This window comes from Phasianus colchicus, chromosome 2, assembly GCF_987193195.1.
Source record: "Phasianus colchicus chromosome 2, bPhaCol1.hap1.1, whole genome shotgun sequence".
NCBI lineage: Eukaryota > Metazoa > Chordata > Aves > Galliformes > Phasianidae > Phasianus > Phasianus colchicus.
Genome location: NC_143437.1, coordinates 19,266,087 through 19,283,618, shown reverse-complemented (window position 1 = coordinate 19,283,618; position 17,532 = coordinate 19,266,087). Strand labels below are relative to the sequence as shown.

Here is a 17,532-nt window from a genome sequence, read left to right as displayed (position 1 = left end):
CTTTTCTATTTACTTGATTTGCGAGTTTATCTGTTTGGTTGTTTTTTCTTCTTCCCCCCCCATCTTTTTTTATTATTATTATTTTTCTTTCTTTTTTAGTTTTCTTTTTTTTCTTCGGTTTTTTTTTTTTCTTTTTCTTTTTTTTTTTTTTTTTTTGCTGCCGCTCTCTCCACCCCCGACTCTTACTAGGCTGCTTTTTTTTTTTTTTTTTTTTTTTTTTTTTTTTGTATCACTATTGGTATTTTTTCCACTGGCGACTCCCGTGCGTTTGTGGATTGCAAGCCGTCCTTGCAGTCCGGTTGTTCACTGCATTTTGTCTGCAGATCCTCCCTTTGTTTGCACACATCCCCCTGTTATTTTTTAATATTAAACCCCCCATCCCCCCATCCCCATCGTTGTCGTTCGTGGTTAAAGTCACTCTTTTTTCGGGGGGCGCTGTATTTAAGCACTTAAGATGCACTGCTATCTCCTGAGCGTGTTCCTCACCCTGGATCTGGCCGCCGTGGCTCTCAGCCTGTCTACCTGCAGCACCCTCGACATGGATCAGTTCATGCGCAAGAGGATCGAGGCGATCCGGGGGCAGATCCTGAGCAAGCTGAAGCTCACCAGCCCCCCGGACGAGTACCCCGAGCCCGAGGAGGTGCCCCCGGAGGTCATCTCCATCTACAACAGCACCAGGGACCTGCTGCAGGAGAAAGCCAACCACAGAGCCGCCACTTGCGAGAGGGAGCGGAGCGACGAGGAGTACTACGCCAAAGAAGTTTACAAAATAGACATGCAGCCTTTTTACCCCGAAAGTAAGTGCTCTGCGGACGTGATTTCGCTTGACGGTGCCCACCAGCCCCGTACATCACAACCCCTCCCTCTTTGCTCCTTTTGCTCTCAGCATCCCATCCGGTTGCTTATAGGGCTTCCTTTAGATGGGGGGAATGAATATGTTGAATGGGGGGGACTCGGTTGCCCCCCAGCTTCGTATCCCTGCTGGGATGTGGTCCCCAGGGGTGCCCGCGCAGCCGCCCCGCTGCCCCGGGTGCAGCCTCTGAGAGGAGCCAACATCTTTCCGCTGCCGTTGTTTCCCTTGGAGTGTCTGAGTCGGGCAAGTTTCCATCTCTCCAGAACTGAAAAGAAAAGGAGGTCTTAAAAAGAAAAGAAAAGAAATAATAATACAGCAAACCCACAACAAAACCCGCAGCATTCCCTCCTGGGTTCCCTTCGCCCCTCCAGCTCTCTGTCCCATGGGCTGGTGCTCAGAGAGCTCAGACTTCCCCCTCTGTCCCTCCCCGCCTGCCCGCTCGGTGCATGGGCGCTTTCATTTCAGGTAGAGGAAAAGTTTCCCCTTCTGGGTAGCCTGGCTGCTTGGAACCTGTCTCAGCCCGTCTGCCTTCTCGCTGCTGTTAACCACTCTCTGGCGATCCGTGCCACGTTTTGTGCAGTGAAAGGCTATAAACGCACTGTGCTGACCGGATCCACCGAGCGCGACTAAGAATCGCAACGGCGCGCCTTTTTGTTTGGGTTGTGAAGTTTAAGCGAAAAGGGAGAAAAAAAAAAAGAAAAAAAAAAAAGAAAAAGGGAAAAACACCGCACTCCCTTAAAAGAATCTCGATCATCATCGTGCCGAGGAAAGTGAAATACCAGAAGCAGAAAGTAACTCCTCCGCTCGCGTACCCAGAGCCGCATCCCCACTATTTCGCCTCGCTCCCTTCCCTCTGTCTCCCCTCCCACCACTGGACGCCCCATCTCCTCACCGGCTGGGTCGGCAAAGCACATCCCTCCGGCTCACACAGATAATGCAGCCATCTTGGTAACTTTATCCTAGAGTTTCTAATTGCGTTTTCTCTTATTTATTTTTAGTTGAGCGGGTTGTAGCTTTGAGGCTTGCTCTGTCTTGCATGTGATCGTCCCAGGATGGCAGCCAAGGCATCCGAGCCCCGCGCTGGGCGCAGCTGCCTCCCTTTGTTGTTAAATGACAGCATCAGGTACGGGACACCCTGGCAGTCAGGGACGTTTTAGTATTGTAATTATGGCACCATCCCTAATAGCCATGATAAATACACTCCACCCTTGTTACACAGAGGAAAGAAATACTTTTTTTTTTTTTTTTTTTTTTTTTTAAGAAAGAAATACACATTTAAAGCCAAGAGGCTTTGAGCAAAGAGGTTCAGTGTAATTTGCAGCAGTAGCAACTAGGTCAGTGCTCAGATCAGTGGGGTTTTGCTGGGTTTTGTGGAAAGCCAGCACTTCTGTTTTGGGACCTCCTGTGTCGTGTCCTGAGTGGAATGATGGGCACCTATGGGCAAGGCTAGAATGGCTGAGAGCCAAACAAGGGTCGGTGTCTGGAGGTGAAATGCCTCAGTCCTTACCATGTTGCATATGTCCCCTGCTGTGAGGAGACTCCCAAAGACCAATGGTCCAGAAAATGCAGTTACCTGCGCTGTGCCTCTTGGGTGGTGTGGTAAAAGAGGATCTAATTATAAAGCCTTGTCAGAGGCCAGGTTTGCACTGAAGGATCAATCCAGGCTTTGGACAAATAGAGGAGATTGCAGGTACCTACCAACAGAGTGCATCACAAGTTTGGGATCAGAGGGCCCCACGGCAGCAGATCCCGTCCTGCTGTGCGCGCTGCCGCGAACATCCCAGTAAGTAGGTTAACTGCTTTTCCACTGCTCTCGAGTTATACCAAATGGAGCAAACCTTTCCAAAAAAGACAGCAGGGACGAAATCGCCCCACCATATTTTAAAGGAAGAACTCGAAAGCGCAGATCCAAGGTGTCTCAGAGCAGATTTCTTTAACTCTGTGTTTTCTCCACGCCTGGGAGAGGCTGGAGGGAAAAGGAGGGTCGCACGCTGCCGGGAGGGAGGCATGGGAAAGAGCAGCAGTTCAGTCCCTGCCGTGAGCCGTGAGCACTCGGCAACCGCCCGCGACCCAAGTATTACAAATATGCTCTAATTATACTCGTAGTTGGCTATATATCACTGCAGATCGCTGATAGGTCTTTGTGGGGCATTTTATAAAGTTCAGACTAAATATTTTTAGCAATGAGGAGATTTAAAAGGAAAACTATAAGAGATATTGTATATACCCTAAGGCATATTTTGTCTTAAATATTATCCTTGGCCAAGTGTACTGTATAAATACAGTAAATATGAATAGAACTGGCGAGGTGCCAATCTCCTGGGATGAATTTTAGTCAAGAAGGTATTTATGGGATATAAATAATACTGTGTCAACATTTAAAGAAGGGATCTGATTAGTTTTGAATTTATTCATATTAATCTTTTCACATGCTGTTAGTTTAAGGCTCAAAGTAAAGTTATGCTAAGGTTTACTGATAGTTTGCACTGAGGAAGTAAGGGGGCATCTGGCATCTGGCTTGACAGTCCACTTGAGGTTAAAGACACATCCAGTGTGGAAATAGATGTGGAAATTCAGTGAGCTGGGGACTGCCGGACCCAAAACCAACAGATGTGAAAAGCAGCGGCGGAAAAAATACTACAAAGAGGTTTTGAAAAACCCGAAGGCTTTTGTTTGTGAAGCATGCCTGCGTGTGTTGTGCTTGCGGCAGCGTGGGTTAGCTGCTGGGAGCTTAATTCCCTCCCAAGTGCAGTTGGCAGCTAGAGATCGAGTCATGTTAGAGGTTTGTTGTTTATCAGTTCCTTGTGAATGATCCAGGCCATTGACTCAACCTAGTTATTATTGATCTGAGGCTGAGCGATAATCATCACTGCACTGGTAATAAACAGAAATTGAACGTCAGCACAGCAAGTAATAATGCTAATGCACAGCTGGGGTACTCAAATAAAATAGGCATCATGTGCATGCGAGGGATGGGCCTGATATCTTTATTCACAGCAGTTCTTATTGCAGACAGTGAGTTGATCAGTACTGATAGCTGAAGGCTTTACAAGGCAGATTATGGGTCTTGTGCATGCTGGGAGATGGCTCAGTAGCCCAAGAAATCACAGTCCTTCTGGGCCTGGTTTGATGTCATGTGGATTTTGGGGTGCCTCTCCATGTTCTTGCCTGAGCTTGGTGGTGGGCTTGGGAGTTGGACTCAGCAGGGACCCACAAGGATCAACTTGAGATAGTCTATGATTCTATGATTTTTGGGAGCTCTGTGCCGCAAATATCGCTTTACACAGTCTGTCATTCTGCTGAGCCATTCGCTTAATGAAAGCCAACATTATGAACTGCCTGTGCACAATGCCATGCTTCTACTTTGTCAACAAGGACTCAATTTACCAGCAATTACACCTATGTGGGCTCCTTTTCTTCAGGGCACCGGGGCTGCTGTGCTCCAACCTCCTGGCACTCACAGCATCAGCACCACGATGTGACCTGCCCCAGCCATGCAGCTCACAAGCGTGCGCATTTAGCACAACAGAGATGTTGTTTTGGGATTTCCAGTGTTGTTAACAATATGAAAGCAGCCCTGAAAGGAACACCTTAGATTAAAACCTTTTAGCTGTGCTGATGTTATGATAGGGCTCTGCAGCAGCACTTTGGGGTACTGCCTCCTGTTCACCACAGAGAGGACCTGAAGCAATGGGAAGGCTTTCCCCGGGAGGGATGTGGGAGGAACAGCTCCTTGCTTATGAACGGCACTTATTACAGGCCTCCTATGTGGGGATGTTAAAAACAGGAAATTGCAGATGGCTTTAAAAAAAGGCTGGGTTATTTTCTGGACAGTAGTCATCTACATGTTACAAGGGATAATAAAATAATGTGCTCTGGGGCTCTGACCGGGTGAAATCAGAGAAGCTCTCTTCTTTAACTCCTGTTCATGTTGAGCAGCTGTGGGGTGCAGTGCATATGGTCTCCTCCCTCCTGAGCCATCCATTACTGCTGGGAGGTCGTAGTCTGGTGCGGTGATTCCTCCTTCACCATGGTTCTCCCAGAGAAGCCTACAGAAAAGCAAAAACCCATGTCCCAACTTGGGTTCCTACCACTGCGAGACAGAAGCATAGGGCTATATTCTGAAGCTGGTGTCACAGCCTTCCTAGGGTCTGTTTTAAAGATCCGCTTCCACTCTGCCATTTGTTGAGTGAAAGGTTAGCTGAGCATCACAGCCCCTGCTACACCCAGCCCATCGGGGGTGTGAGAGTTTTGCCATCTCAGAGACCATATCCCAGTCTTCTGCTAGTCCTAGTCCTCTAGTACTGAAGGAGGACCATGTCTGGAGATCTGCTGGACCTTCCTGAGCCTAGAACTGATCTGCTGCCTGGTTTGCAGGGCTGGGAGGGAGCAGGTGGTTGTGTAGAGATAAGAGACCACCCTAATCTTCATCAGCTGTTGCTTTGGCTTAATTTGACCTCAGTGCAGTGCTTCAGTTCAGTGGTGGTCTTTAATATGATTGCATTATTTCGAAATTGCTACTTTCAGAGTATTTCTGAGATTTTGAGGTTCCTGCTTGTGTAATTACTGAGCAAGAAGATGAATGAGAGCTCCAGGCTGTTGACTTCAGTGAGCTTCTTCAGCAAGGTACTGAACCACACGTGTAAATGGACTCATTAGCGCTAAGATTATGTGTGCCCAAATAGCTTCCTGCACTGGGGCCTGGCTCATGGGATGTTTGCTGGGATGAAGAAAGCCAGACAGCTCAAATCCCTCTTGCTTCTTTTAAATCTGTCATTTGGGCATCAGAACCTGGCCAGAAGGAAACATGGCGCAAGGCTATGCCTGTTGTGAAACCACTTGCTGCATGTTTTTGATCGGGATCAGGCAGTTTTTTAGCCTGAGAATGATATGTCCCCCAGGTATTGCTTATTGTAGTGCTATGCTGGGGATGTTTCATTTTGTTTGTTTAGATTAACATTATTGTTTGGGTTCTTTGTTCAGTGGACTTTCCCATCCTGCCTTCCACACCAGGCTGTTGTTTGTTTTCAGTCCATTCTCTCTGTACTGCAGCATTGCTATTGGTGGACTGCCTGCAGGGTCCATCCAGAGCAATTTGGTTCTTCAAGCACCTCTCCTATGCACGTCCTCGCTGTCCTTGCTGAAACTTGCAGATTTGTCTGGGACAACAGGATGAGGAGTTGAAGAAACTTCACATGAAATATTGCGTTTTACCTCCTTCCAGTGTGACCAGTTGTTTTTTATTCTCTACCAACAAAACAGACCCCCCTGAAATAGCTCTGACCCTGCAGTATATGTTCCCCAGCACCCACTGTTGGTTTAGAGGGGATGTGAGAGTTTGCAGCCATTCCTGCAGCAGATTTGTAGCAGAGAGCATGGGGAAGACGTCATTCAGGTTTTCATTTGGAAGATGAGAGAGATTTGCTGTGTTTTTTTTCCATGTGTGATGCTCATTGATGTATTTAGGATCTTCCCAATACAGTGGAGCTATTTCCACTGAAATCTCTTTTAGTTTTTAGACAAGACCTTGCATGATAAGATGCTGGTAAGTGGCTGAAATTCTGACATACTACTGCAATGGAAATAGATTATGAATAATAGCCTGACTTCAGGTTATTATAAATAACCATACAGGTTACTTGAACTGATAAGTTGACCTTATAGCTGACCCTGTTTTGAGCTGGAGATTGGACTCCTTTACAACCTGAATTAACCTGTGATCCTCATAATAATTTTAAATGCAAGAAAAACAGTGTATGATGTTTCAAATTCCATAGGGTGGTCTAGAATCAACTATCACTAAGTTTCTAAAGATGTGCTTTGTTTTGTGGATCTTGCGTTTGTTCCTCCGCATCACAGCTTCATTGCACGAAAAAGTTTCTGTTCTTCTACTTTCTTCCCCATTTTTCTTTTGTTTCTCCTGTGTGAGTGTTTCTTTTCAAATAAGCCTCATAGGTTGCATGTAAATAGAGTATTGTATTACATTTCAGCCAGAGCTGTAGCATCCTTTAGGCAAACTGAGGGGCAGAAAGGGAAATGTTGTGATGCTGACCTTTTGCTTTCTTTGTTTGGCTCCTTCCCATCATATCTAACCCACGCTGCACTGACAAATACCGCATCTGTCTTGACGGGCGCGTTCACAAATAGCCATTCATTCATAACTTGGAGCTGCTGCAAGGCTCCGTAGTGGTTGCTTAATCTGACAGTTCTGTGTTTGAACGGAGACTTTAAAGAAAAGGCTTTGCAAAATGACTGTCCGTTCAGTCTGACTTTGGGAAAACCAGGAGGGAGGTCTTGCGTGAAAGAGGATACTGTGCTTAAGTATGTGTGCGTGTGTGCATGCGTGCACACACGCGCGTGCATATATTTCAGAGTTTTGAAACATCTGGTGTTGCCAAAGCCCAAATTGGAATGTTCTGGGAAGGATAATTTAATTTTTAGCTTCTGGATTCATTTCAGTGATGGTAATTTCAACACTTCCTGGGGAGAGTCTATCAGTGGTTATGTGCATCAAATGCAGCAGTAAATCTGTCATTCTTTCCATTTCAGTCTTTCGGTCTTACAACTTCGTTATTTTTCCCTGTTTGGCTGGTGTTAGTATCCAATGTTTTCCCTGGCTTCATCTCTTTTAAACCCCTGCCTTGAATTTTAAAAGGCGAGCTAAGCCTGCTGAAGTTCCTTCTCTTGTTTTTGTTTATGTATAGCATTTGCAATTCAGCAGTGAGCTCAGCGGATGGTAACTTATCTTTATCATAGTGATGATTGAAAGATAACAATCAGAACATGTTAGTTTTCATTCCCTGGGGGTGGAAATAAATAAATGAAAATTCAGCAACCCTGTGAGTGGACACTGTACTAAGGAGAGTGAAGAACTAGCAGCCCTGACTCTTTGGAAGTGTCACAGAGTACCTAACAATCCTTGAAGAAGGCTTCTGGGCAGTAATAATTAATAAAGCTGAGCCTGCCTTTGTGCATAGAGATGATCTCTAGTACCTCAGGCTGATCAAAGAGTAGCCCTTGCTCATACGGGTGAGCCATGTCTGATAGAATGTATAAATTGACTTTCCAGGGTGAGCAGTAATGAAGCACTTTGAACTGCCCAGATGAGTTTTAGGAAAGGACAACCCAAGCAGAACTTTTCATGTCCCAAGTCACATATAAACATGGTGCAGCAAATCGTTGGATGCAGTGGTGGGTTAAAATAATGTCAGAAGAGGCTGTCAGGGAAGATGTGATCAGAGTCCAATGCTCACCATAGCCTCTGGTAGGCTGCTTCTTCTTCTTCCACTGTTACTTGCTTCTAGGACTGGGACAGGTTGGGAAAGCTGAGAGGTGTCACTGCTGCCCTGGGAACACAACAGCAGAGAAGCAGCTTTTCCCTCTGTGTTGAATTTGTAGCAGTCACACTTCTAGGGTTTGATGCAGGAATCAGTCCAGTTGGATAGTATCACTCCATGAATACCTTGTAAGTAAAATTTATGGAGACTGGGGTCAGATCCACTGACATGTATGACACCTGCGGTTTATTTATTTATCTGTGCACCTATAGGCAGTGCTTCCATAGGGGATATTTGCCCTTCAGGAAGGATAGACAGTATATTGTGTTCTGCAACATGATAGGACATTTTAGTCTGCATGGAGATGTGCTGGATCTATGCAAATCCTTGATGTTCTCATTCTCGCCCAATCTATGAGAGATCCAGCCCAGTTTTCTTGGCTGTTATAGCTGGCTCTGGGCTTCCCTGGCAGAGTAAGGGCTATATATATATATCTTGTGCCAATCATTGCTCTGTATCAATTTTTTTCTCTGATGCACACTTTGGAAGTGAAGTAGCCACATTTCAACACTGAGGTATGCTGAAAGATACCTGTACGTTTCATTTGTGGTGCTTGTTGCATGTTTACCTAGTGTATAATGGCAGGCTATTGCAGCAGACAGTACATACATCTTTAGGTTTGCAAGTGAGGAACAAGTTCCAGCTTTCTTGAAAATAAATTTGCTGCTCTGATCTGGTGGAGTGATAGGAACTGAGAGGCTCCCTGCCAGGGTATACAGTTTGGAAAGGAAGGGAGCTAAGTAAGCGTCTTTGTCCCACTTAGTATGGACTTGAGCAGATTGCTGGGGGTCTCTCCCTCTCTTAATCTGGATTCTTTATCCTGGTTTGTCTTTGTCCTCGATGCTAGGAGCCATGTATTTGGAAACTTCACATCCCTCTTGCTAATCAGGGAAGAAAAGAACCCCAAAAGCATCTAGAAAAAGAGATCTTTATAAAGGTGGCCAGAGTCTGAGTTACAACACTATCATGTGTCTGAAGGAACTTGCCTCCTTCCAAGTTGGAGTCCTATTATTTACCCACTTTACTGGGAGACTTAATTTTCTCTGGCTGGAAGTGTATTTGTTGAGGTAGAGTTTGGAAAGAAATCTGCCTAATGCACGCCTGCCACAAGGCCAGCTATACATGTGATACAGCCAAACCTTTCCATTCTTCTGCCTTTTGAGAGTATGTTCCCCAGATTAAGGGCTGTGGTCCAAAGCCTGCTGAAAACACTGGAAGTCTTTCCATTGACTGCAAAAGCCTTTGGATCAAACATTAAGTACTGTTCCTTTGTTTCAGAGAACAGCCACATCTTCAAAATATATTGGGACGTGTTACTCTAATGTGGTACTTTCCCTTTTATTGAGTTGCCGCCAGAGATGTTCTTCTGTGTAAAGCTTTGCAAAAAAAAAAAATCACTTTAAAAGCAAACACCATAGTAGCTTATTGATAGAAGCATTTGATGGCAGATGTCTGGGAACAGCATATGGGAGCAACATGGCAAGAATTGCAGAAAAGGAGGCATGAGTTCACTTGTGTACTTTTTAGGTATTCCACACTTCCCCCTACCTAAAATAAATGGCCACGTGACTGGCAAATAAACATGCCATAATATATCTCTATCATCTTTCCCACAGTGAGTTTTTGTCTTAAAGTTCATCACTCTGCATCCACAGGCTTCTTACAAACAAGGATAAAATCAGACCTTGGCACCTAGAATCTCAAGGCTGTGAATAAAAATGTGGCAAATCCCTGAGCAGTGGACTGTGAAGAAAGGTCAGGCCTAAGCCAATGAGGTGTTTTAATGTTATCAATAAAATCCCGAAAGTCGGTTCTGAATGGAGCCAGAGCCATGAAAACAACTTCTAAAAGTCAATTTACTGCATGATAAATGCTAAAAGTTTACAGGCTGGAAAGCCAGGTAGTGCAGGAATGAGAACTGTGCTGATAGCATGAAAGTGCATGTGGTTTTCTGTAAAGCTCCTCTGAGTAGGTATGTCACAAAGTGCCTTCCGAAATAATGAGTTAACTTCTGAGGTACATTTTTTTTTTCTTTCTTTTTTTTTTTTTTTTTTCCGTGGATAAAAGGTTGGAACAATTTAATTTTGAGTTGGTAAAGCCACTCCAGATTTTTTCCTTGTGTTGTTGAAGTTGGAATCTGTGCAGTGATTGTTTAGGCAAGCAGAACCGTCATTGTGGCTGGGGTTTTAAGAAGCACCTAAAGGAGCTAGGAATTTCACTCCTGCTTGTTACTTTCAGGATCCCAGCTTTTACTTAGATAAAGCCTGAGTCAGGTAAATCTGCTTTGCTGATTAGAAATGTCCTGGATTCTATTTTATATCATGTTTTTGTTAACAACAACGTATTTTTCAAAGCTGGGAAGACTTATCAGCCTCTACAGGTCTCAAAAAGTAAAAAAGAGGCAAGAGAGAAAAATTTTATCTGAGAAAATCATCTCTGTGGTGGCACTTCCTTTGTCATGTTGAACAGAATTGAATCCCGAGCAATTTGAAGCATGATATGAAACCAAAGGTCTTGATTCTTATTTAATCTAAGGCAATATTACAGTGTCACAGGGTGTGAAGTGCCTTAATGTAATGACAACCAGAGCTGCAAGCAGGTTTCTGAGCGAACCTTGATGTTACCTCTCAGTTGAAGTAGATATTCACTTCAGCAGGTAGGCTGTCAGTTGTTGCCAATGACCAATACTGCACTGTGCTTTTGGAAGGCTCAAGCTCGTGATGCTCCAGGTCTTGAGTCATTGTAGAATGGGAATTAACTGGAAGCCATCACTGTGCATTTTCCAGGCCATAGAATTTCCCTGAATTCATTTGATACATTGTTCCAGTGATTAATTACATACATCTGAAACAAGCATCTTGGTGATTTAAGTTTGTTGAGCATCAAGTTCTAACCTTTGACCAGTGTAAACCTTCACTCGCTGTTTGGAAGACCGTTGTCAAATTTGTGTCCATCACGTGGGCATCTGCAGGAGAAAGAAGTTTGGCAGATGGGTGATGATCCCATTTCAGAGACCGTGAAATGGGGCTGCCAGGAGCTCAGTGCAGGCTGCTTTACCCAGCTTTGTGTGAGTTTCAGATCCATAGACTTTGACTGGGCCAGTTTTTAAGATTAATGTACTGTGCTCCCTGAGGCACGTCCTAGTCCTTTTGTAGCTGTTTTTGCAACTCCCGTCTGAAACCCCTCTGCTTTATTTACACACTGGTGGGACTGTGGAAAACAGCAGTTCAAAGCAGTTCTACAGACTGTGCTGTTATCAAACACGTGCGTATTACAGTCTCTCTGCTCTTATTCATGATTCTACAATTTATACAGCTAATTTCAGCAGAAACTTTGCTAGGAGCTCTACTAGGAGAGGTAAAATTCATATTGACTAATTACCAACCAGGGCATTCCCCTCCCCAGGTCTTTTTCAGAGGTGTTGAATCTCACGATGGAATCCCCTACTCTGTAAGTATGATCTCAAGCCTCTCTTCCCAGGGTTACGTTTTTATATCAATCCTGCTGACATCTGTATTTTGGTGTCTGTGCATACCAAGCAGTCTAAGTCACTTGTATTTATGATGCGACATCCTCAGTATTTGTCACATCTCTATAATTATTTCATCTGCAATTGGTTAATAGTGGCTTAGTTTCCTTCCAGGTCACTGATAAAAATATTACATAACAGAGTACTGTAAAATGAGCCTTATGGGACCTTGTTAGAAGCCTGTCTTTCAATAGTGGTTTCCTGTCTACCATTATATTTTGAGTCTCATAAAAAAGCAAGTCTTTGGTTCCTTTACTGTGTGGCCATGTTGATGTCCTGCTGTTCCTGATTCTTAATGAAATCATTATGTAACACCAGCTTAAATGTCTTACAGCTACACAAGTATATTATATTTAAACAGTTGTTTTATCAACAGGACTACTGGCCCTGCTCACTAAGATCCTGGATCAGTGGGGTCTGTTTGCATGTTATTTATATTCCTTTTAACTCCTATGAGTTGATTCTCATTCCTGCATTTTGCATCTTTAATCTGGGATCAATATAAGTCTGACTGTATATGTAAGATAGCATGGGTTACTCTGTCTAGACAATATATATTAGCTAGCAAATGTGTTCCTTAATTATAATCCTGAAAATACTGTCCAGTGTTTGGGATCTGCCCAGTGGCACTGAATTAGATAGCTCCTGGGACAGCTCTTTACATAGTCTTGGTATAAGTTACCTGGTCTAGCTTGTTTCACAATGTCTGATTGCATTAACTCTTGTTTTGGGACTTTTTGAATTGCTGCTGGAACAGAGAAATCAGGGCTGCCTGGCTTTTTTATTCACAGAAATGTATTTCTTATTTCTGTTCTGTTAATTGTAAGAGGTTTTTATCTTGTACTGGATGAGTACCACGTTATTAAATGTTATCTTTAAGTTTCTTGGCCATTAAGCTCTTATGCCTGCTTGATTTTCTCATTTGCTATCTGCAGTTCTTATTTTCTGATGCTGTTATTTTCTGTCCTCATCAGCTATGACTTTTACTTGTAATATATCGTTGTTTTTTAATTTTATCTTCTTACAGGTGCAGTCAGGGTCTGTCATAGACAGGTTTCTGTCTTGAGAGGTCTTATTTGTTAATGATGGGACTATATTACTTCTGCCTGCACAGGATACTAAATATTTGTTCATAATCCTTTCCACTTTTCTCTGTGAATACTTCTGTCCAATTGTTACATCTCATCATTGTATTGTATCAATCTTTGTATAACTGTCTCCTTCATAATACTAAACCTGAATGCATGCAAAGTAGTGACTTCGTGATATTGCACAGAAGATAAGATACCATGATTAGTTTTACCTAAGCTGTGAATCTTTCGAGTCTCATCTGGGTAACCAAAGGATCTCAGAGTAAACTGGCGCTTAATCTGTATCCTTGAAGGTGTTTAGTTTGCTGAAGCTTGGCTGTGTTGCAATGTTAGGCCTTTTGGGGGCCAGGCTTCCTGAGCAGTGCTTAAGGAAGGACAATACCTAAAATAAGAGGTATTGAGAAACCAGCTGATCAGAGAATAGTATCTCATCAAGAAAGAGATATAAAGGGTCAACCTAACTAAGTTGATTCCCTCGTGCTTCTGGGAGAGGTGTAACTCCTAACTCTGGAATGGGGAGTAGGTGGAGATAATGTATGCAGTGTTCAGTCAGCAGCTCTCAAGGGATGGTTATGAGGTTGCAAGAAGCACTGTGGAAAATAAATGATGTTTTGGTCTTTCTTTTCTACATTCAGTAATGCAAGGTAGTGACTCTGTGTTGCAAAGAAGTAAGCAGAGAGCTATTCAGTCATCTGAGCCCTTAGTCTATAAAGAATGTGTTAAACATGCTGTAGATGGCAAGATGGATCATTATTCATCCTAGTTTTTAGGAATTAGTAAAAAAGACTTCGAAACTAGGAATGCTTGTACTTAAACAGTAGAGTTGTTGCTCTTTTTAAGTCTTTCCTCTTAAAGCTAAATTGGAGTCAATTTTATCTTCAGGGAGTAGTCTGATTTAGACAAGTTACTCTGTCAAATAGAATAACCAGCTTTTCAAAATTATTTTTCTGTTTGACAGCCAGGATTCTATACCTTGATTTGGAGCCAGTTATACATGATGCTCTTTAGATATGCTCCTTCAAGCTGTGTGGTACTGTTTGTTCTGCAGTTCCCAAGCCCTCTGTGTTGAGCTCTGTAGTAGTCTCAGGCTTCAGCAAGCAGCTGTACAATCCATGAAGCATTTTAGGGATCTGCCTAGGCCAGGCTGAGTGAAAAGCAGAGGAAGGAGATGAAAGCTAAGCAGGCAGGTGTGCACTTCCTGTGCCCTGGCAGCTTGGGGCAATAAGTTCTCCAAGAGGGAGAGCTCTCCCAAGCAGAGGATCACCTTCTCTGTGCTTTTCCATTCCTGATTCACACTGGAGCAGAGTGTAAATAATTTTAATTGCAATTACTACTCTGAAACAGGAGATTTTGCATGATTTTAATGTGGTTAAAAACGTTTACTTCCCTCTGTCTCTTACATTCATCTGTTACCCACTGTCTTTGTCTTAATCGTTTAAAGATGCTTTGAGTCTGTGAATCTTGTCTTCTCCACAATGCACAAAAAAAGTCGCTTTCTTTTGCTTTTCCTTTCCATTACACTTCTTTTACAATTTTTTTTTTTTTTTTTTTTTTTTTTTGCTCCCCGGAGTGCAAGAGTTGGACAATCCAACCTGCTTTTCTTGAAAATGACTTGCTTTCATTTCCTCCTCCAGCCAGGGAATAGTTTGGAAACTCAGTTCCCTGGACCCTTGGCTGAGCAGGAGGCAGCCAGCTGCATGGGCTGCCAAGGGAACAGGAGCGCTTCCTGGCAGAGGTGGGGCCAGAGGAGCCCTGCCTGTGCCGTGGGACTCGCTTTCATCTCCTGCACTCAGCAAGGCAGCACTGAAATCTCCTGACCGCAGTTTTATCTTCCAGTTAGAATAGCTGAGCACTGAGGCCCACTCTTTTTTATTAATATTTTTAATTAAAAAAAAAAAAAAAAGACCTACTTTCTCTTATAAGTAATAATAGATGAAAAAAATACTAGTCTGTATTGGACAATCCAGAGCAAATTTCTTTGGGTGTGATTTTGAACAAGGGAGGATGGGCACTCCCATCTGCCTGGCAACCATCACTATCACCTTCAATGAATCCTCTCATTGTGTAATCACGCACATTCAATTCTTGTGTTACAAATGGGATCCAGGTCTGTGCTTTATCCATTTTTAAAGTTCTGGGGACATTTGGATTTGTGGGTTTGGTTTTGGAGCGCTGAGCTTTGCGGAATATCCGAGCCCTTTTGCTGAGGTGAAGTGCTGGGCAGAGGAGCGCTTCAGCACTGTAGTTGTAGTTAGTGACTTGCAGACAGGTTGCTGTCAGCAACACAGCAAATCCTTTATTTAATGGGATGTTCTTTGAAATGAAATTTTGCAGGTTTCCTGGTAAAACTCAATTAAACTCAATTTCTTGTTCTGCACTTTTGGAATCTTTAACAGAAGTGCACAAGTGAGAAGAGCTCTCTTCTAAGCCTCCAAGATGTCTGAAAGCATCTGTCCTCTTTCATGGTTTCATCACAAAAATGATACAGAAGAGGTCCTGGTGTGAAAATGGCTTCTGTGCATAATGTTTTCTGTTATTTGCCTCCAGGTCTGTCTGACATACCTACATCTTTCAGCATTTTCTGAGTAAAGTCAGCAAATGATGAGGGGTTCCTCTGGAGAACTGATTGTTTCACTAGTATCAACAGCATGGGAATTCTTCCCAAAGCACAAAATCTTGTTATCATAAGAAAGCAGGGACGGAGGTAGAATTTCTTTGATACATGGAAGTGTCTTTGTTTGCCTGTTATTGTGAAATTCTAGATGGGGTGAGCTGGGCTTTACACACTTCCAGACTGGGTTGATGCAATTCACGCTATTCAGGTTGGGCTCCAAAATTGCCTATGGCTGACTTCTCTAAAAACAGGCCAAATCCCCCAGAGCAAATACATGAGATCTGTGCTGTGCAAAAAATCATTTTCTCCGTCAGAGTCTTTCTGGTAAGAATTCTTGTTTCTGACTGGAAGTTGGAATGTCTGGGATCCTCCTGTTGTAGAGACTTGGCTAGCCTAAAGTAAATATGAGAATGCCTATCTTACCTTCAGCATTACAAAGCAGTGATATTGTTTTTGGGTATTGACAGCTGAACAGGTAGGCACAAGCACTCTTAGTTCAATGGAATTGGCAGCTATGGTAGCTGTGCTAGGCCATTAATAATTTTCTCATCACTTTTGACAAGGAATTTAAACTTCTATTGATGTCACCAAAGAAAAAAATGATGTGAAAGGAGTCTTGTTTTTCTGTGCTGGAAAAGTGGAAAAAAAGAAAGAACTTCACTCTGGATATTCTTTTTATTTTTTCCCTCCTTATTGAGAGGTGCTAAGTAAAACATCTATGGGTAGGAGCAGTCCAGCTGGGGCAGCTGTAGCTACCCACGTTTGATGAGTCAGGGCTCTCCAGAGCTCCTGTGACAGAGATCCTTTTCTTTGCTCCCATTCTGGTCCTATGAGTGCCTCAGCCAACTTTCACCCCATACTGCAGCTGCTGACAGAAAGGTTTTCTGATGTGTGGAGCCAAGGGCCAGCCACAATTTGTCCGTGTATTTACAGGGATCATTTCACTCCAGTGGAAGCACAGCCAAATATTTCTTGATAGAAACATTCTGCATCCATCTCACAACACTATCCAATTGAGGCAAAGTGAAGAATGCCGCAATATTCGTGTTACAGTTGCTCAAGCTCCAGTGAGAGATCAGGAAGGAGCCTGTTGTGAGAGGTGCTATTGGTCTCGCTGTACTTCTATCAGCCCTATAAACCTTCCTGTCTGAACTGAAAAGTCGGATAAGAGTGCCCCTTGGTTTACAACACAAAGAGCATGTGTGCTTAGAAACCAAGACTTTAATATGAGTTTAAATATGTCTTTGTGGGATAGCGTTCATCTTCTCATGGCTTCACTAGTCCAGCATTCTTGTCTAGGAAGCAATTGTACATGAGAAGTGGAGAAACTTCTTGTGTCATTCAATACTACTGGTGTTTTTTTGTTTGGTTGGTTGGTTTGTTCTTTTGCTTTTTTTGAGGGCAGTCATTAATCATGACCTCCAGTAACTTATTTCTCATCAGCAGCATGGTGAGTCTGAAAAGAGAAATTAGGGTCAAGAGGATATTTTCCCAGAAGATTACAACAGTTGTACTGGAGGTCAAACTTTTGGCTTCAGCTATTGGCCTGTTTCACTTTAAAACTTGAAATGTACATCAGCAAAAGCAGCAAGTTCGAAGTTTAGGATGAAATAAAGCCAAAGACTAAGAAAAAAGCATATCATAGTAATTTCACTGAAACTTCACCATCACTCTTCGCACTGAATATAACTCTTCTATAACAAGCTAACCCAAGATAATGAATCACCAGTGGAGGAAAGCAGTGAAGAACATAGCATCTTAGGTTGGGAAATTGAAAACCAGGGGATGGAGTATTAGTCATCATTATATATCGTGTTGTTTTAAGCATGAACTTAACATTAATACCGCAGAGATCCTACTCTTTATATTTGCATTATTACACATTTCATATATCTTGGTATAAATTATTTTAACACATGGCTTATCTCCTTATCTTAAGGAGCTGTTACAGTTTATTAGCCAGCCAGTTGCAGGATGGTCGCAGCAGACTTCTGAGTGGATTACGCAGGAATGTTAAATGTTTAAATTTGTCTGTATGTTTTTATTTAGTAGCATGTACAAGTCATTTCCACAGAAAGAATTTGGTAAGCCTCTCCTCCACATGGGCT

The 17,532-nt window shown here is 43.1% G+C and overlaps 1 protein-coding gene across 1 annotated transcript in view; it reads left to right on the top strand.

Moving 5' to 3' along the window:
- The first annotated feature begins 214 nt into the window (after positions 1–214).
- The window catches only part of TGFB2 (transforming growth factor beta 2), a 62,952-nt gene continuing 45,634 nt past the window's right edge, over positions 215–17,532 (top strand). The window contains exon 1 of the mRNA XM_031595896.2: positions 215–797. Within this exon, the coding sequence (XP_031451756.1) occupies positions 455–797 (343 nt within the window). The 5' untranslated portion in view covers positions 215–454. The remainder of the gene's footprint in view (positions 798–17,532) is intronic.